The sequence below is a fragment of the Brachycentrus maculatus genome, unplaced genomic scaffold, assembly GCF_059751285.1.
Source record: "Brachycentrus maculatus isolate JH-2025_06_01 unplaced genomic scaffold, ASM5975128v1 h1tg000142l, whole genome shotgun sequence".
NCBI lineage: Eukaryota > Metazoa > Arthropoda > Insecta > Trichoptera > Brachycentridae > Brachycentrus > Brachycentrus maculatus.
In genome coordinates this window covers 115,860-137,500 of record NW_028280895.1, presented here as the reverse complement: position 1 = coordinate 137,500, position 21,641 = coordinate 115,860, and the positions used below count along the sequence as shown (strand labels likewise).

The following is a 21,641-nucleotide window of genomic DNA, read 5'->3' as shown; positions in this document are numbered from 1 at the left end:
GAGGTGGACAAAATTTTAAATTAATAATGTAAAAGTAATCGTTTAATATTTACTAATTTACTAATTTAAAAGTAATCGTTTAATATTTTAAGTAATCGTTTAATATTTTAAGGATAGTGAAATTTTTGACAAATATATTTGCATGTATTCAATTATCTTCCAATTATCGATTATCAAATCGACGCTAAAAATGGTACAGTTCTAAATCATACTTATCATTTAACATCTCACATATTTTCAAGATAAAATTCAACAATTTGGATCATTTATTAATTTATTATTATTATTTTTTTATTATTTTATTGGAAGGAAGAACAACAGTTACAATATATGATACATACAAAATACAAAAAAATAAGTCATGAGTACCAATTATAGTTCTTCACAACTATACATAAGAGAGGTCTATATAAAGGAAGAGACATGAGACAAGGATGGGATAAAGAGAAAAGGAGATGGCAGTGAAAGGAAAAGAAGAAAAGGAAAGGACAGGGAATAGAATTACTTTTTTAGGTTTATAAGATTTCGAACAATTTAGCTTTAAATTTTGAAAGATTGGAGTAGAACAGTAGAGTAGTATTTATTTTGAAAACAAAAAAAGAAACATATAATAACCTTCATTCTGAGATTGTGACAGAAAAAAAACATTGCCTTTTTGTAAAAAATGCTTGAACACAAATTCGCCATTAGCATAGACAATAAATAACAAAATATAATAATATGATGTAATGTGATTCTGCGATCGAATAAAATATGACCAACAGTATGAAATCTCAATTCTTGAATAATAATCCTGTCAGGAGATATAATTTATGGTGTTTGGTCTAGACGTCAATACAAAAACTAACTTATTACATTATACCATACGAGTGCATGCTATATGGTATGTACGAGTGTATGTGACCACAGTCAATACCCTAGCAAGCCATTGATCATAATGTCAGGTTCTCAGCTATGCACATACATTTAAAGGCCTGAGTCACAAGATCAATTTGTCACATTGTTACTACACATGTCGCTTACTCCTTTCAAGAACGTCATAAATCAAAAATCGACAATTTTCAGTTGTGCATGTTTTCGGAATGCTAAGAAAATGTACTATATCCCAGCAAAAGTGGCATATTTTTAACTTGATATTTACCCGCTACAGGGCAGAAAGTGATGTTTTTGCATTTTGAAGAAAGGGTATTGTTTAATTATTTTTTTAAATATACTAAATATTTTTCAAATGGAGAAATAACCTCCAGGTTTTACCTAAAAAGATCTGTTGCAAAGTAAAAAGTTCAGTAAGTAGCTTGATATTTATTTTTAATACATTGTATTATATTTTTAAACTTTAAAAACGTTCTCCTGAAAAATCAAGTTTTTTGGTTAATGACGTTCTTGAAAGCAGTGAGCGATGTATATATTTTTAAAATATTTTGAGTTGAGATTTTAAATTTAAGAAATGTGTGTTGAGATACACTAGGATCTTTCGTAAAATAAGGTTACCATATTACTCGCAGAACACAACGGAGTCCTGGTTCCGACCCTAATGTATGGAAGTGAAACACGGAGTTGGCAAAAGAAGAATGAAAGTAGACTGAATGCAGTCGAAATGCGATCTCTCAGAAGAATGTGCGACAAAACGATGTATGATAGATGTTCGAATAGTGAAATAAGGAAGGAATGCAAAGCTTTATCGATAAAATTAAGAAAGGTGTGTTGAGATGGTTTGGGCATGTAGAACGAGTGAGGAGAGAACGGTAAAACAAATTCATGAGGCGAATTTATGGGAAAAAAGACCGAGAAAAACTTGACACGATCAGGTATGCCAAATACTTGAAAACGGTCAGGTTATGAGTCGAAACAATCAGCGGGTGTGTATGAGGAGATCCATGAACGTAGAAGAGGCGAGGAATGTTTGCAAAGACAGAATGGTGTGGCGTTCTATATTAGTAGGTTACCATATTTTTAAAAAATATACAGCTTAATTGTTTTCCTTGACGTTATACATCATTTTGAAGCTTAGAACTAATTATATTTTTCTACGTAATTGCCGTTTCTGTCTAAACACTTTTGCAGACGTTGCTCCAACTTTTATATCCCTAAGTCATAAAATGCTGCAGCCGTTCCTCTAAGAAGTCGAATAATCTCTTCTATAACTTCATCGTCAGTATGGAAGCGCATTCTGCATAAGTATTCCCTTAATTAATTCCCTTAATTTGGGAATAAGTGGTGATTACTAGGGGCTAGGTCCGGACTGTAGGGTGGGTGGCGCTGCCATACTGATGATGAAAGGAAGAAGTTATTCCATTTCTCAGAAGGAAATTAATCAAAAGTGTTTAGACAGAAACGGCAATTATGTAGAAAAGTAGAGTAAGTTTTAAGTAACATTTTGAGTGTGTCCAAATACTTTTTCACAAATTTGGATTATCTACAATTAGGAGTTATTTTTGTATTATTTTTTGACATCTCATCAAAGATGAAGCATATGGAAGTCTGGGCATTTACGGGGCTGACGACCGTCATAGGCTGTTATGTAAAAATTTAAGTTTTAAGCAACATTTTGAGTGTGTCCAAATACTTGTTCACAAATTTCCAATTAGGAGGTATTTTTATATAATTTTTTGACATCTTATCAAGTAAATTTTTAGAAGGACTTGATAAACCTATGTCGTTTCTTTGTGGTTATAGACCAATACGCGTGTTTAAAGTCATATATATTTTTTTATTTATTTTATTTAATTTAATATAGTTACATTTTTAAGTACAACATAATATATTTTCTTAACATTTATACACATGGCAAACTATGTAAATATATATATATATATATATATATATATATATATATATATATATATATATATATATATATATATATATATATATATATATATATATATATATATATATATATATATATATATATATATATATATATATATATACATATATATAATATATATATATATATATATATATATATATATATATATATATATATATATATATATATATATATATATATATATATATATATATATATATATATATATATATATATACATTGTTAGTTAGCCGTAGGAACGGCACTGACTATCCTTCAATGCTAATTACTGATGAAATTATAAGTTATTATGATTGTAAATATAATTTTAACGACTGAAAAACGCATCATAATTTTAAAAATTTCATAAAAAATAATTAACGCTGTCCTTTTTAAATGTCGGCACTGTCAGTGAAGACAAAAATGGAAGGCGTGAAACATTATAAATATGTCTTAATTATCTAACGCTTAGGTTGATAACCCGCGAATTTTGTGATTAATTGTGAACGGTTCTATGCGCAAATTAATAGTGATTGTGGCGGTAAAGCGAAAAAGATTGCCAGCGATAAATCATAGGCAGAAATGCGCGGAAAATTTTAAAGTTTATTAGAGGCTTCAATGAAAAATGTAATTTGTCAAGCGATATGTTAATTTCTGCGTCGAAAGGATATACAAAATATTGTGTGTGTTTTAATTAAAAAATGCGTAATAACAAAGATTACGTCACACGTGAATGTCAACCGAGTTTGTACAATACAAATCTACATAGTTGCGATATCATAGAAGCCTCCCAATAAATTAGTATTTGATATTGAGAAATCAATTTATGCGTAAAATGAAGCGATGACTGAAAATCTACATTTATTATTTTTTCCTTGACCCGTTAACTACACGCAGATGCATACGCGTAAGAGTCTTTTTCTCTCTTCTTCTTCTAAGTCCTCATTACGGAGGGTTGTGACCCTTGTGGAAGCAATGACTCTTCTCCAGTTATCCCTTGACTGTGCTGCACGTAGCGCTCCAACCACCGAGGTGCCTGCTGCTGCCTTAACTTAATCGACTCATCGTATGAGAATCTTCCTCTCCCTCTCTTCCCCTACAGGCTACCGATCACAACCAGCCGTTCCAGGCTATCCGCATTGCCACGCGCAACGTGTCCAAAGAACTGAAGAATCCGTCGTGTACGGATATTGACCAGAGTCAAGCCATCCAAGTGTAGTTCCTTGCGTAGGAGTAGGCAGAAAGAATAGAACTTCACACCGTTGTCTTTGCGAACATCGTGCAAATGCAAAGTCTCGTCCATTTTCATAGGATAGAATCGGATCTAGCTGACTAACTCAACTAACTAACTACTTATCCTTTTCACTGCCTACACCGGGGCAGGTCTAGATACTTGTTTGTGGTTTAAAAAACTTGTATTTATTTAGATTGACAGTGAGAGGGACATTGAATTGTTAAATTAAAATTCACAGTAAAATCGGGATACAATTTTGATTCACATCTTCTAAAATTTATGAAACTTACTTTAAAAAAATATAAATTTGCTTAATTGATTCGGCAGTCACATTGTGGTAAAATCTATCCATTTTTACTTAATATTTTACTTAGTAAATACCACTAGTTCAAACACCATATTTTCAAACACATACGGCGTTCGAAAATGATGCGGAATGCATCGAAACACGTGTCACAGTAGATTTTAATAAATAGTGGTATTTACTAAAAAAAACATTAAATAAAAATAAATAAATTTGCAATAGAGGGTCTTTCAGGAAGCCTAGATGTTTTTGTATCATATCCGGGAATGCGGCTGGAAGAGCTTTCAAGTAGGTACCTAGATGTTATAATGACATCGTTCAACGCTGATTTTTAGCGCTAAAACTTATCATAACGCAGTCCCAGCGTTGAGTGTAAAACTTACCTATATTTACGTAGCCTTTTTTGCAAGGATCGTATTCCAAAGCGACGAAAATTTTATTGATGAGCTAAGTAACATGATATCATTATGGCAATGTGAGTGGAGTTTCATTGCAAAGGCAATAAAGACCTTCCGTTCGAACTTAAAAATCAAAAGGACTTGATTATTTAAATGCATAATTTTAAAAAATGTTTTATTTTAACCTGCAATATTACAAATTCATATTTTATGAATGCATTTACCAAAATTGAAAAATGCACTTTAAAAAGGATTCATTATGACTTCCATTTTGCAAAAGAAGGATGAAAGTAGACTGAATCCAGTCAATGTGATGTCTCAGACGAATGTGCGGCAAAACGATTAATGATGGATGTGCGAATCAAATACATATAAGGAAATAATGCAAACAGATAAACACTATCGATTAAATTAAGAGAGATGTGTTGAGATGATTTGGGCATGTGAATAAATACATAACTGGTCTACAATTACCTACGATTTAAAAATTATTTTTTTAAACGATAAATGGTAATTGGCAGTGCAACGTTTATTTTTTACCAAAACATTTTTAAGCGGAGAACAATATGCGATTTAGTTGAAGAATTTATTAACAAAAAAATGATGGATGAGTACCTACCTACGGTTTTTTTTTTAAATCTGAATCAATAGATCGATTATCATAATGATACCAGCATCTTCGAGACAAAAGATTTTTCACATAATTCAATTTTATGTGAAATATTAAGATAAATGGGTAACTCGTTTATTGTTTTAAAATATTTTTTCCTAAATTTTTTTTAAAAACGAGTAACCCTCTCGTAAATTGCTTTTATAATTTATAAAGTACAGGTGGGCTTTTTCAGTAAGTATAATTTCATATTCAAAAAAGTTGAAACAAAATATTTCAACATATATTTTTACTTTATATATTAATTTTAAATCAAACACAGATTTTTTGAGTCTACTAAGTTGTATTTTATTAACAAAAACACATAAAAAATTATACTATGACAATTGTTTCGGCTTGTTAGGGCATTATCAAACGAATGTGAAGATCATAAGAACGAAACAAATATAAGGGTACATACCTACATCCCCCATTAGCTACTGTTGTCTCCCATAAATTATTGCTGCACGTGTTAAAACTGTCACTTAGAATTGTATAACTACATCAGGACCGTAGTCCATTTGATCTTCACATTCGTTTGATAATGCCCTAACAAGCCGAAACAATTGTCACAATATAATTTTTTATGTGTTTTTGTTAATAAAATACAACTTTGTAGACTCAAAAAATCTGTGTTTGATTTCAAATTAATACATAAATTAAAATAAAGTTCTACAAATTAAACGTCAAATCAATAAATATATTTTAACTACTGAAAATTTTAAGAACACTACTCAATTTTTTAATAACCATACTACATATCGCTCACTCCTTTCAAGAACGTCATAAATCAAAAATCGTAAATTTTCAGTTGTGCATGTTTTCGGAATGCCTAGAAAATGTACTATATCCCAGCAAAAGAGGCATATTTTTTACTTAATATTTACCCGCTACAGGGCAGAAAGTGTTGTTTTTGCATTTCGAAGAAAAGACATTGTTTAATTATTTTTTGATATTTACTAAATATTTTTCAAATGGAGAAAAAACCTTCAGGTTTTACCTAAAAAGATCTGTTGCACAGTAAAAAGTTTAATGAGTAGCTTAATATTTATTTTGATACATTGTGTTATATTTTAAAACTTTAAAAACGTTCTCCTGAAAAATCAAGTTTTTTGATTTATGACGTTCTTGAAAGGAGTGAGCGATATATGAACATAGAAATATCATTAGATTTTTGATATGCATATGAGTTGGTTTTATTATTTTTTTACACACCTTATTATATTTTTATACTTATACTATATAAATCATGTTTTTAGACGTTTCCCAATATGTTAAAATAACCCGGGGTTCAGATCTTGCATGCGTTTGAATAAAAGGGTCTCTTCTAACATAAAGTACTTGACCGGCCCATGACTTCTATATTGTTCTTCGTGTATGTTGAGATGTCAAAATGTATTAAAATTGTGGAAAAAAACTGATTTTTGAGCAAGTATTTGGACACATTCGAAATGTTGTGAATAGGTAAAACAAAATAAAGTTCGAACCGTGTGATTATTATATTATTATTATGATTTCAAAATTCATACATTTATACATTATATATAAACTTACTACCTAATAACCCATCATGCCGCTTCTCTACAATGGTAGGCAGAGAGAAAAGAAAGCCACACCGATTTGCAAACAATCTTGGCTTCTTTTACATTCATATCCGCAGATTATTCCGACTCCTTACCCAAACACATTCGAGTATTTTAAATACTTGATAATGACAAGTTTTCCTCGGTCTTTCCTGCTTCTATTACCAACCAAATTCACCTTCAATTCACACACCCAAACACCCAACACACCTATCTTAATTCTTTTCATAATGCTTCTAAGCCCTGCATTATTTCCTTATACATATCACCATCTAAACATCTATCATACATCGTCCAATTCGATTCGTTAAACGTTTAATTTGGTAAGTAAAACGTCCAATTTGATGTAAAAAAACCTGTATATTAACGAATATTTTTTTTTTTTTGATTCGCCGAATTCCACATTGGTGACAACACAAAATATCGATAAATTAATATGTCTGCGCAATGTAATTATGAAACGTGCATTGTAATAAATTATTCCGTGTTTTGAAGACAATCAACACAAAAAAAAACCTGCAAATGTCGTTGGATTCCTCAAAGTTTGATCTAATCTCATCTGATATGTTGCTTTGCATTCGTTTGCTAAGGTAAAGCGAATAATATCTCGATTGAAGTATGAAATAATACTAAGCTGAATTCGGTGGTAATATCATGTTTTTCGAAGTAAATGGTCATCTCGAGGTATGTATACAGACAATTTATGAATAAGAAAAATGCTAATCTTGTCCGAATGATTAAGAAAATTATTTTCCTAGAAAAAAAACACATCTACATAAATCAGAAGATTCTGCCGGAATCCTTATTATCTAACCCTAAATAACGTCATAGTTTAATAAATATATATTTATTTTTATTAATAGTTTAATAAATATATATATTTAGTTTAATAAATATATATAGTTTTATTTGATAAATACCACTGCGATGCATCGAAACACGTGTCAAAATAGATTTACAACATTTTGAGTGTGTCCAAATACTTGTTCACAAAATCAGGATTATCTCCAATTACAGGAGTTATTTTCATATTATTTTTTGATATCTCATCAAAGATGAAGAAGAATAATATGTAATATTCTTTACATCTCACCAATAGATGTCTCTAGTGAAGTTCTAGTGATTCATGAACAAGGTTTTTAAATTGGTTCATAGAACTTCCAAGAATTTGAGTAGTGTGGTTGTCAATAATGGGTAGAATTGGTGAATGTTACACGTGTGTAAAGTGATCACTTAAACCAGCCTATGACGGTCGTAAGCCCCGTAAATGCCCAGACTTCCATATTCTTCTTCATCTTTGATGAGATATCAAAAAATAATATCAAAATAGATTAATGAAATAGTGGTATTTACCATATAAAACTTAAATTAAAAATAGATAGATATTACCACAAAGTGATTGCTGAATGGTTTAAAATTACTTTCAGATTATAATCTTGATTTTCTATTAATACGACATCTTACATGGCGATTCGATAATCAATAATTGAGCTAGAATTGGGAGTGAAATTCGAAGGATTCGTCACATTTATTGGGCACATTTCGTTACATGGAAAGAAGAAAGATATAACGTAGAGAGAAAGAGAAATAGAGCTTTACATTGCCACGAGTGTGGAGCAAAAGAGAGCGACGTATGCACAACAATACGTATAAAGCGATAGAAAAAGATAGCGTCACTCATGCCAATGAAGTAGATGTACTATACATGTAAGAGGCTATATATGTACAGTGATGTACCATTCTTTGTGTAAGTAACATTTATCAATTTGTTTTGTGATTTATCATTCCTCACTCATTCTTTCAACATGTCCAAAGCATCTCAATACGTCTTCTTAATTTTTTCGAAAATGCTTATCTCAACCTTGCATTCTTCCCTTTTTTTCACTATTCCAACACATATCATACATACATCGTTTTACCGCACATTTGAGAGATTGCATTTCAACTGCCCTGGGTCTTCTTTCATCCTTCTTTTGCCAACTTTGTTTCACTTCCATAAAATAGGGTTGGAACTAGGACTCCATTGTGGGACTTCAGTTTAGCTTTCGCTGTTAGGCTCTTATTTGCTAAAACTAATTGCAGTGCACCATTTAATCTCCGTTCAATATCTTTATCAATCTTCACCTCTAGAAATCATTAATGTAGAAGAAGCGAAGATTGTTTGTAAAGAGATATTGATATGGCCTTCTATTCTCTTTGCCTACTCACGCGGGAAAGCAGTGAAATGTTAGTTACTTAATATAATAAATCCTTTACCGCACCCCAATGGTGCATAGGGCACTGCTTCATATAAGCGCAGTGTTATCTTAATCGATTACACATGAAGGAAAGGTGATCAGCCCTCCACTTCAGGTACCAGTCCAGTGTAATATTGAATAAATATTAGAGTGAAAAAATCACTTTTATTTATTAAACCCTCCTGGGAATCGAACCCGGGACCTCCAGAACGGTAGGCAAGCATGCTGACCATTACACTACGGAGGCGGACAAAAGGCGGTTAGTTATTTAGTTTTGTATATTTATAAATACATATTTATTTAATTCAAAAATAAAATTAATATTTGTGGGGTCTAATTGGTCACAGGTGCCACTGACGGGTTAAACCTTTTACGAAATCGTATAAAATTAAGAACCCGATAGTCAGGTCCTCATTTAAGTTGATAATCCCCAGGAAATAAGTTGACTTTTCTCCCGAATCCAAGATGATGAAACAGGTCAGTAATCCAAGTGTTTGATACCATACAAATATTCCGTATATTTTATTTCAAATTCATTGTACTGTACCGTGAAATTTAAATCTCGGGTTGTGGTCCCGTGGTTAGTGTCTTAGTCAGAGTTTCTCGGTACAAACCCACTCTACCACAATTTGATATGTATTTCTAATTTAATTATTTTATTCAGCGTTTAATTTGTTAATTTAACTGCATTTTAATTTATGTATTAATTTTAAATCAAACACATATTTTCAAGAACGTCATAAATCAAAAAACTTGATTTTTCAGGAGAATGTTTTTAAAGTTTAAAAATATAACACAATGTATTAAAAATCAATATCAAGCCAGTTATTGAACTTTTTGCTATGCAACAGATCTTTTTAGGTAAAACCTGAAGGTTTTTTCTCCATTTGAAAAATATTCAGTATATTTAAAAAAATAATTAAACAATACCTTTTCTTCAAAATGCAAAAACAACATTTTCAGCCCAGTAGCGGGTAAATATTAAGTTAAAAATATGCCTCTTTTGCTAGGATATAATACATTTTCTGGGCATTTTGAAAACATGACTAACTGAAAATTACCAATTTTTGATTTATGACGTTTTTGAAAGGAGTGAGCGACATAGTCTACTAAGTTATATTTTATTACCAAAAAAATTAATGTTGTGACAATTGTTTTGCCTAGCTATGGGATTTTCAAACGAATGTCAATTTCATTGTATATGTTTTTTTGTTAATAAAATACAACTTATTAGACTCAAAAAATCTGTGTTTGATTTGAAATTAATACCTATTTCTAATAATACACAGAAATTGTATAAAATTGAAATATTTGTGTAAAAAATAAAAACACAAATATTTTTCTTTAATTTTAAAATAATTTTTAAAAAAGTATTTGACATACTTGATCATTATGCCAAGCTTTCCTAGGTCTTTCATTGCTTTTATTAGCAACCACATTCGGTTTGTTTTTTCTGTTTTTTCTTCAATCATTTGATTAATTTTCCCGAACAATCTCAACACATTTTTCTTATTTTATCGATAAAGCCTTGCATGATTGCTTTATATCACCATTCGAAAATCTATCATGCATCGTTTTGCCACACATTTGTCTTAGAGATCTTGCGGCAAAACATTTCCTAATACCTGTTCGAACGGATTACCAAATTAATGCAATGAATGAAATAATGCAAGCATTATCGATAAAATTAAGAAATGTGTGATAATATGGTTTGGACGTGTGATTCGAATGAGTGAAGAAAGGATAGTTTAAACATAATTATAAACAAATTTATGAGGCGTATGTAATTGCTTATAGAAGCCGAGGAAGACCGAAGAAAACTTGGCATGATCACGTATTTAAGTTTTATGAAAGTGGTCAGGTCAAGAGTTGGAATAAGAAGAAGTATAAATGTGGAAGATTCAAATATTTTGTGCCAAGACAGATTGGTATGGCGTTCTTTTCTCTCTGCTTAGTCCTATGGGGAAGCGGCGTGATGGATATTACGATGGATTAGACAAAATGAAAAGCAGCAGGAACGAAATAAACTATTATAAAATATATAAAATATTATAACAATAAAAATATAATTTGTAACTTGAGATGAAACATATCGCTCGCTCCTTTCAACAACGTCATATCGTCACTCCTTTCAAGAACGTCATAAATCAAAAACAGCCAATTTTCGGTTGTGCGTGTTTTCGGAATGCCCAGAAAATGTACTATATCCCAGTAAAAGAGGCATATTTTTTGACTTAATATTTACCCGCTACAGGGTATAAAATGTTGTTTTGCATTTTGAAGAAAAGGTATTGTTTAATTATTTTTTAAATATACTAAGTATTTTACAAATGGAGAAAAAACCTTCAAGTTTTACCTAAAAAGATCTGTGGCATAATAAAAAGTTCAAGAAGTGGCTTGACTTTTATTTTTATTTTATTGTGTTATATTTTTAAACATTAAAAACGTTCTCCTGAAATATCAAGTTTTTTTATTTATGACGTTCTTGAAAGGAGCGAGCGATATATTAAAAAAAAACTTGATCATTCAGGACTCCTGACCCGACACAAAGAGGTCGGGTCAGGAGTCGAAATAATCGGCGGGTACGTAGGTATGAGAAGATGTACGAATCTAGAAGAGGTGAAGATTGTTTGCGAATACAGATCGGTGTGCTAATTTATCCTCCCTGCCTACCCCTACGGGGAGCGGTGTGCTAGTTAGTTAGTTAGTTTTACATTATACTTTTACATCTCAACATAGATGAAGAATAATATAAAAGTCTGAGGATTTTGGCATCCCATATTCGTCATCATCTATGTTGAGAAGTCAAAAAAATATTTTTAGAAATAACTCCTGATTTGTGAACAAGTATTTGGACATACTCAAAATGTTGTAAAGTTAGATTTTAATAAATAGGCTATTTATATTTAATTTAATATTTAAAATTTATTTTATATTTATATTTTATATTTAAATTCGATGATATTTTTTTGATTTTATAAAATTTGTTTTTCATATTAAAAGTTTTGTTAATTTTATGGTATGGTAATAACATTTAACATTCTCCTTATCATGTATAATTAAAATATAACTTTGTTTTAAAATCGCTATAAATTAATTTTAAATATATTTTTTAAATATATTTTAATTATAAAATAGAAAATCACAAAGTTAATGCTTCAAATATGAATTATACTCTCCTTATCATTCATCGTTCACGTCGTGTTATACCGCAAAGTAAACGATGAATGATAAGAAATGTTGGGAAATATATCCAAAATAAAATAAGGTTTGTTGGATTGAATTCTACATTTATTTATGTACATATATGTTAAAACGTGACGATTTTCGTCTTTTTGTGTTTTATTTTGTATATATATCCCAACAATTTAATATGGAATTCTACCAACTGTCTGCAGTTACAATAAATAAGATAAGGATAGTGTTATATATATTTTTCTATGATTATTTTTTTTTCTTTTCAGTTGTTTGTGTTGTGCGTTCTCGTGGGTCTCGCTGTGTCTGCTCCTCAGTACAACCAGTACAAGCAGGACTCCAGTGGAGCTTCGATCCTGAGCCTTATGAATGATAACAATGGGCTAGGACCTTACAGCTTTTCGTAAGTACTTCAAATAAATTGATTGAGACTAGACTCTTGAATTTCTTACCTAAGTTTTATTTTCACATTTATTACTTCTATTTTTTTATTTATATTATTTTTAATGTCATTACTCTTTTTTTAAAGTCGATTTTCTACTCTTTATAAATATATATTCTACCTGTATTTTTATTTGTTTCTGTAAGTTTGTTGTGTTCTCGTCTTACTAATGAAAAACATTCAAACAATTTGTATTGCACAGTATTTCATTTCTTGTAATGTGTTTTTCGTTGTTTGTGAACCATAAATAAAAATAATAATTTAAAACATCTCAAGCCAATTTGGCTGTCCAAATTTAAAACACAGTAAGGGACATTTTTTGTTTTAGGTTTTTTTTTGCATTTATGGACTAAGTAGACTCTACTTAGTCCAAAAATACAAAAAATAACTACTACAAAAAAATGTCCCTTACTGTGTTTTAAATTTGGACAGCCGAATTGTCAAAACACGAAAAATGCATCCACGAAAAAGTAGCATTCACCTGCATAGTTGAAATTAAAAATTTAAGAAAAAGATCTTTTACGTAAATTAACGATGAAAAAAAATTAATCATTGTCATTTTATATCAATGTTTTGTCTCCAAAATTTTATTCATATTTTTTTATTTCTTTAGTTAGCTTAAGTTACAATTAATATGAACTATTTTTTACGCTTAATTAACATCATATATATTTATATCTTCTTACAGTAAACAAAATATTTATTTTTAAATCCTACAGATTCTTTTCATTCTTCATGCATTTTCAAACCCGTATACATGATGCAATTTCAAAACTGTTTTTTTTTTCAAAAATGGCAGTCGTATTTTATCCTTTTTTTAAAATATGTTAAGACAATTTACGAAATACCAAAAACGCATCAACGGATAAGTAGTATTCACCTGTATGATTGAAATTAAGAATATGAGAAAAAAATCTTAAACGTAAATTAAATTTGAAAAAAATATTGGATCGTTGTCTTTTTATATCAATGTTTTATATCCAAAAAAAATATGAATATTTACAAAGTTTCATCAATAATTTTGATGCACCCTTAATTGTCAATATATTCCTTAACGTTAAAAAAAACACGTTGTTGCATTGATTATTACTATGGATAAGGATATTGAGAGAAGAATGATTGCTGGAAATTAAATACATGGTGCTTTGCTTGAGCTATTTTAAATTTAAGTTAATGTATTATCACTTCACTTCTGTCAGCAGTAGTGAGCGGACGTATAGTGATAATTACATATAGCTTATTGCCGTGATAACTACCGTCTAAACACAAACCCGCGCACGCCCGGACGGGCGACGCGAATTCACGCCCAATATGGAACCAATAATCAACAATATCAGAAATGAAATAAACAAAATCACTACGGTTAAAGATTCGAAAATAAAAAATGTTCTAGAACAGAATTTAAAGGCGCTAGAAGAGCAAATTAATAAAGAAAAAAACGAATACCATAGCCAAATAATTAACCTGCAAGAAAAAATCATAAAAAACAACGAAACCTACACAAAAAAAATCGAAGAATACTTAAACAACAGCAAGAGGACGTACTCACAAGTACTTACAACAAATAATAAAATACCTGTACCCCAACAAAAACATGCAATAATAATAACAGGAAAAAACAACATAATCTCCCAAGAAATCAAAGATAAAATAAAAAAAAACATTAAAATACCAAAACTAAAAATAGGCATCGACGGTATCAAAAAAGTCGGAGTCAATAAACTAATCATCAACTGCACTAAAAAAGAGGACACGAAAATTCTAGTAGAAGAAATCAATAATGTACTAGGAAGAGACGTTAATGCAGAAGAAATACAAAAAAGGAAACCATGTCTCATCCTAAAAAGACTAGAAACCCACCTCTCCGAAGAAGAAATAGTAAACGGCATCATTATGCAAAATAATGGTTTAGAAGAAGACGATAAAAATAGTATAAAATTATTAAAAGAATTTAAAAATAATGACAAAGAAGGAATCAATAGAGACACGACTAACTATATTATACAAACTTCAGGCAAAATAAGGAAAATTCTAATAGAAAAGGGCAAACTCAACATAAACTTTCAAAGAATTACAGTAGAAGATTGCAACCCTCTAACTCAGTGTTTCCACTGCCAAAAATATGGTCACACTGCTCTACGATGCTTATCTCGAACCCAACCACCTACATGTCGTCACTGCTCAGGAGAGCACTCGCAAAAAAACTGCACAAATTTAGATAAAAAATCCAATTGTTTTAACTGCGCTTCGCAAAATCGCAACTACAATATGAAATACTCCACTGATCACAGCGCGGATAATACCTGCTGTGAATACAGAAAAAAAATGTTGATCATAGCGAAAGACCGAATAGATTATGAGTAAGTATTTTTTGTTTTTAGTGAGTATATATATGCATTTCCACACAATCATAAAAAAAACATTATTACTTCACTAACCGTAATTTTCTCCTTATCATTTACCTATTCTTATTTTTATTTTATTTTTATTATCTTTATATCTTCTCTCAGTTCTAATGACTGACTTCTTAATTAATTCTATAGATACTAAATTCCAAATAGACGAACGAACTTTTCATACCGTTAATGATACAAATGCTATAATAGATCCAAACCCTGACAATAGCTTAATTATATTGCATATGAATATTCGAAGTATACGAAAAAATTTTGACGAATTCATAGTAGTAACAAATAGTTTTAATAGACTGGACGTGATTATATTGACAGAAACTCACTCATCATATGATATCGATTACCACATTCCGAACTACACTTATTATGCAACAAAAAACATCATCAACAAAAATAGCGGAATCGCAATTTTCATAGCAAATACACATAACGTTATCGATTTCGAAGAAATAATAATAAAAAATGTTAATATCCTAAAAATTAAAATTAATTACAAAGGTCACATTAACAATGTTTTAGCAATCTACAGAACTCATTCTTCATCGATAACAACATTCATAGAACATTTAAAATGTATCTTAATCAATCTCAAAAATGAAAAAACTTTTTTATTAGGTGACATAAATTTATCCATCGACAGGGAATATGACTGCAATAATAAACATAATTATTTGAATACTCTAGCGGAATTCAATTTCACATCATTTATTAATAATCCCACTAGAAACATTCAAGGTCAACGACCTTCCTGTATAGACCATATTTTCTGTAACGCACTCGATTCTGATAATATAACAGCTGGCGTTATACACACCTCTATTACTGATCATTTTACAACAATAATTAAATACTCATATAACCTACCGAACACACATATAACGAATATAAACATACCAAATAAAACCTCTTCAGCACCGGCATTAAATAATTCACTTTTAAATAAACTCAACTCCGAGAAATGGGAAGAATTATTCCAATGTACCGATGTAAACACATGCTTTCAATTATTCGAAGAAAAATTTTCTCATATCATGAATGCCAGCAAATACCAAACCTTCAGAATAAAATCATCAAAATTCAAACCAATAAAACCGTGGATTACGCATGGACTTATTGTGTCTATAAGACATAAAGAAAGTCTAATAAAAAAAATTAGAAAAAATCCCGAAAACGAAAGCCTAAAAAAATATTTTAAACTGTATAGAAAAAAACTTTTTTTCCTCATCAAAAATACCAAAGAAAAATATTACAAAACAAAAATAGATTTTGCAGAAAATGACAGTAAGAGAATGTGGAATATAATAAATGATATAATTGATAAAAAACACCCCCAGCAAAAAAAAATAATGTACCTCTCAAACGAAAATTCACGAATTCATTGCTTAGAAATGCCTCACAAAACTGCTAATATGTTTAATAATTTTTTTGCCAGTGTTGGTAAAAATTTAGCTCAAAAAATCCCTACTCAAACTAATTCCGATATTTTCAAAACAGATACTCCAACTTCCAATAATATATTAGCATCAATACAAATAACATCCCAGGAGGAAATTGAAGAAATCATAACAAATATGAAAGGAGGATCTGCCCCGGGATACGACGGACACTCTGTTAATACATTAAAATTCATAAAAAAACAAATCTCTAAACCTTTGACACACATCATAAACCTTAGCCTTACAACCGGTATATTCCCTTCAATTTACAAGAAAGCCATTATCATCCCCATCTACAAATCTGGAAATCCAGAATCAGTCACAAATTACCGACCTATATCTCTCATATCAAACATAGGTAAAATCATTGAAAAAATCATTAAAAAAAGACTGTCCACATATGTAAATAAATTTAATATAATCAATGAAAACCAATATGGATTCATGGAAAAAAGAAGCACACAAGATGCGATTGCCAAACTATCATACATCATCCAAGATTCTCTCGATAAATCACTCAACTGTATAGGAATTTTTGTCGACCTAAGAAAAGCTTTCGACAGTATTTCTCATGATAAACTTCTATTAAAACTAAAATCTGTCGGAATTACGGGTAAAGCCTTAAAACTTTTCCAGAGTTATCTTCTCGAAAGAACTCAAATTGTCAAAATCAATGAAGCCTATAGCCAACCCCTTACTAGTAATTTCGGTATACCTCAGGGTACAGTCTTAGGCCCTTTACTATTTATCATCTACGTCAACGACATATTTCACCAAAACATCAGCGGTAACATAATATCCTATGCTGACGACACCGCAATAGTTATAAACGGACCCAACTGGAATACCGTAAATGATCGCGCAAATAAGGACATGAAAATCCTAAAATTCTGGTTTGACAATAATCTATTATCCCTAAATACAGATAAAACATTCTTTATCCCATTTTGTATCCATAAACTCAAAATACCGACAAATATAAAAATTACAATTCACAATGGTGACTGCAGGGATTCAAATTGCAAAAACTTATGTTCTGTTTTATGTCCAAAAAAAGAAATAAAATATCTAGGTGTAATAATAGACCAACATTTGAAATACCATAGTCACATTAATGAACTAGTAAAACGAATAAGAAAATGCATATATATATTCATTAGAATCCGAAACATACTAACCATCGACAACCTAAAAAGAGTTTACTATGCTATCGTTCACTCACTACTACAGTATGGCATTATTGCATGGGGAGGCTCATACAACAACATACTGAACTCAGTGAAAATAGTACAGAAAACCATAATTAAAGTCATCTTGAAAAAAAAAAACATATTTCCAACAAAATTATTATTTAAAAAATTTCAAGTCCCAAATATTGAATCCATTTATAAAAAAACCGCAGTTTTTCAAATACTAAAGGGTGACAACTATTTAAATTTAACAAAGAATTTATCATCGAGATTCTCAAACGATTTTTCTATTCCAAAATGCAACACCAAGCAATTTCAGCAAAACTTCAAATATTTGGCAATCAAACATTTCAATAAACTCCCTAAAGAAATAAAAAAAATAGATGATATAAAAATCCTCAAGAAAAAAATTAAAGCTCTATACATTTAAATCTTTAAAAAAATATATTAAAAAAACTATTATATCTTTTATTATATAACATTAAACCACGAGTGTAAGTCCCTTTCCAAGCACAAGAGCACAGACTCTTTTATGGAGAGGCACAGCGAATCGAAATATAAAAGTTCTACATATGTATAAATGATTCAAATGTTATTATGTTATAAATAAAAATGTAAATATATTAAATGAATAAAAAAAAAAAAAAAATAGTTTCACCAAATCAAGAATTTTCTAGAAATATTGAAATTATACATTAATATCGAAAATAGGAGTCAATGACTTTATGGCTTAAAAATTCCTGAAGTTAATTCAACGTAATCATTTTAATGACCTGAAACGAGTTTTTTTAATCCTAAAATATTACATTATTCAATATTACCATTTTCAAAGCGCGAAAAAGATTTTACATAATAAAGATTATTTTGGTAATAAATCTGAGATAACAATTTATTTGTGTCTGATAAAATAAATTTTCTGACTTCTTTTGACAGATAAATGATGACTATAGTTTTGTGACAAGTACTTATCTTAATTCACACTAATTTAAGATAATTTTAAAATCATATACATTTATTGTCAAGCCGAGATATTCAAATACCTGAATATATTTTATTGATAAAATACACCAATTATAGTTTTGCCGACAATACTGTAGGAAATCTAACTGATTAAAAAAAAAAAAAAAACTAACTAACCATCACGCCGCTTCCCCGCAGAGGTAGGCAGAGAGAATAGAGCGCCACACCACTCTGTCCTTGCAAAAATTCTTCGCCTCTTCCACGTTCATGCATCTCCTTATACATACCCAACGATTGTTACGACTCCTAACCTGACCACTTTCAAGTATTTGGCATACCTGATCGTGCCATGTTTTTCTCGGTCTTCCTCTGCTTCTTTTCCCACTAACATTCGCCTCATAAATTGATTTCTACTAATAAATTGTAATTAATTATAAGATATATTTTGTATATTAAAAGCATTGTTAACTTTGTGGTATGGTAATATAACTCTCTCCATATAATTCATCGTTCACTTTGTGTAATATTACTTTTATATACACTTATTCGTGACTATTGATTTCGGAATAATCATTCCATCAACAGGTCATTAAAATATAATTATAATATTTAATTAATTATAGTGTCTACCGGTTTCGAAGCTAACCGCTTCTTTATCAAGACTGATATTAGTATTAATCAGTCTTGAAAAAGAAGCGGTTAGCTTCGAAGTCGGTAGACATTATAATGAAGTTTTGATAAAATAATTATAAAGATTTTAAATATAATATATATAATACCCCTATCCGCACCCCAATGGTGCATAGGGCACTGCATCATATAAACGCAGTGTTATCTTGATCGTTTACACATGAAGGAAAGGTGATCAGCCCTCCGCTTCAGATACCAGTCCAGGGTAATATTGAATAAATATGGCAGTGAAAAAATCACATATATTTATTTTACCACTCTTGGGAATCGAACCCGAGACCTCCAGAACGGTAGCCAAGCGTGCGGTTCAGATTTTAAAACAAAGTTATATTTTAATTATAAAATAAATATGTGTTTTCAGTTATCAGACCTCTGATGGAGCAAGTCGACAGGAAACAGCTGCAGTACAGAACCCTGGAGATCCTGAGAAGTCTCATCTGGTGGTCACAGGACAATACAGCTTCGTGGCTCCAGATGGAGTCACTTATACGTACAATTATGTCGCCGACGAGAATGGATACAGAGTCAATCGCGTACAATAAATTATGTTGAAAAAAATCAAATGATTTTCAAGCTTATCCGATTTCAAAAAACTACATTATCAGCTTATTATATTTCTTTCATTCATAGATTCGACAGTCAGTTTGCGGTAGTATCTATCAATTTGTTATTTAAATTTCAATAGATTTATATTATCCACTGACACTTCGTGATGGAATTGCATTTTTAATTTATTATTAGATTAAAACCAATATTTTTAGCTTTTCCACTTTTTTATTTGACCAGCGACCGGGTTTCGTCGTTACCGACATCATCAGACCAGTCTGATGATGTCGGTAACGACGAAACCCGGTCGCTGGTCAAATAAAAAAGTGGAAAAGCTAAAAATATTGGTTTTAATCTAATAATAAAAAAAATAAAATAAATAAAAAATTTAAATTTCACTTGGTAAATATATGACTAGCAAAAAATACTAAACAAGAATTCGGTAATTTCATGAATTGATTCGGCAGTCACTTTGTGGTAAAATCTATCCATTTTTAATTAATGTTTTACTAAGTAAATATCACTATTTCTTAAAATCTGCTGTGACACGTGTTTCGACATATTCCGCATCATTTTCAAACACCGTATTTTCACTTAACACTTACGGTGTTTAAAAATTAAGCGGAATGCATCGAAACACGTGTTACAGTAGTTTTTAAGAGAACATGGTATTTACTAAGTTAAACATTAATAAAAAAATCGGTAACCTGAATTATAGACTAAAATAACAAATATGTATTGTAATGATTTTTACATATTTTATTTGAGTAGTGACTGGGTTTCGATGTCGGTAATAATATAAACCAAGTGAAATTTTGGTTAAAAATAGATATAATTTATTGATTTTGCATTAACTTCGTAAAATAATATAATGATTTCATTTTAAAATTGAAAACACTTATGTATTATATAAAAAGTGTATAAGACCACTTTTTAAAAACGTTATATAAGACCATTTTCTGAGTTTATTAATGTTAACACGATTAGTTTTTAAAACTACATACAGTTGTCCGGTGAAAAATTTAATGAATGAAAAATTTTGCAATAAATAAACTCAAAAAAAGTGGTTATAGAGGTGTTTTATTTTTTAATTAAAACCGTCAATTTTTATGTTGAATTTCAGTCATATTATAACTAGATACATGAGTATTTATTTCCATACTGCTTTAAATAATTTTTGTATCCACGTCAAAGGTTTTAATGAAACCATCGGTTAACTGCTCACTTAAATAATTTTATACTGCACATTGACGTTTTTAAAAATATCTATAGCTTATATTGTATTAATTTTAGATAACAATGAAATATTATTTATCATGCTTTCATAAAAATACAAATAAAATATTATTTATACATATTTTAAAATAAAACTGTGTAATGAAAATGACGAATTGTTTTTTTTTCCTGTTAACATAAAATAAATGTTTATATGTTTAAAAAAAAAAAACAAATAAATCAACAGAATCTTTGTTAAGTGTGAAATCAATTTTATCAAGTGTATCCGTAATTTAATAAAGGTCTAAAATTATTTTTGATTAAAGTGTACTAGAA

General features: G+C 29.9%; 1 protein-coding gene across 1 annotated transcript in view; it reads left to right on the top strand.

Annotated features, from left to right (window-relative positions):
* Positions 1-20,275, top strand: part of LOC148308970 (pupal cuticle protein Edg-78E-like) — a 38,650-nt gene extending 18,375 nt beyond the window's left edge. Inside the window, exons 4-5 of the mRNA XM_088260768.1 lie at positions 12,682-12,815; positions 19,906-20,275. Of these exons, the coding sequence (XP_088116894.1) occupies positions 12,682-12,815; positions 19,906-20,086 (315 nt within the window). The 3' untranslated portion in view covers positions 20,087-20,275. The remainder of the gene's footprint in view (positions 1-12,681; positions 12,816-19,905) is intronic.
* The last annotated feature ends 1,366 nt before the right edge of the window (positions 20,276-21,641 follow it).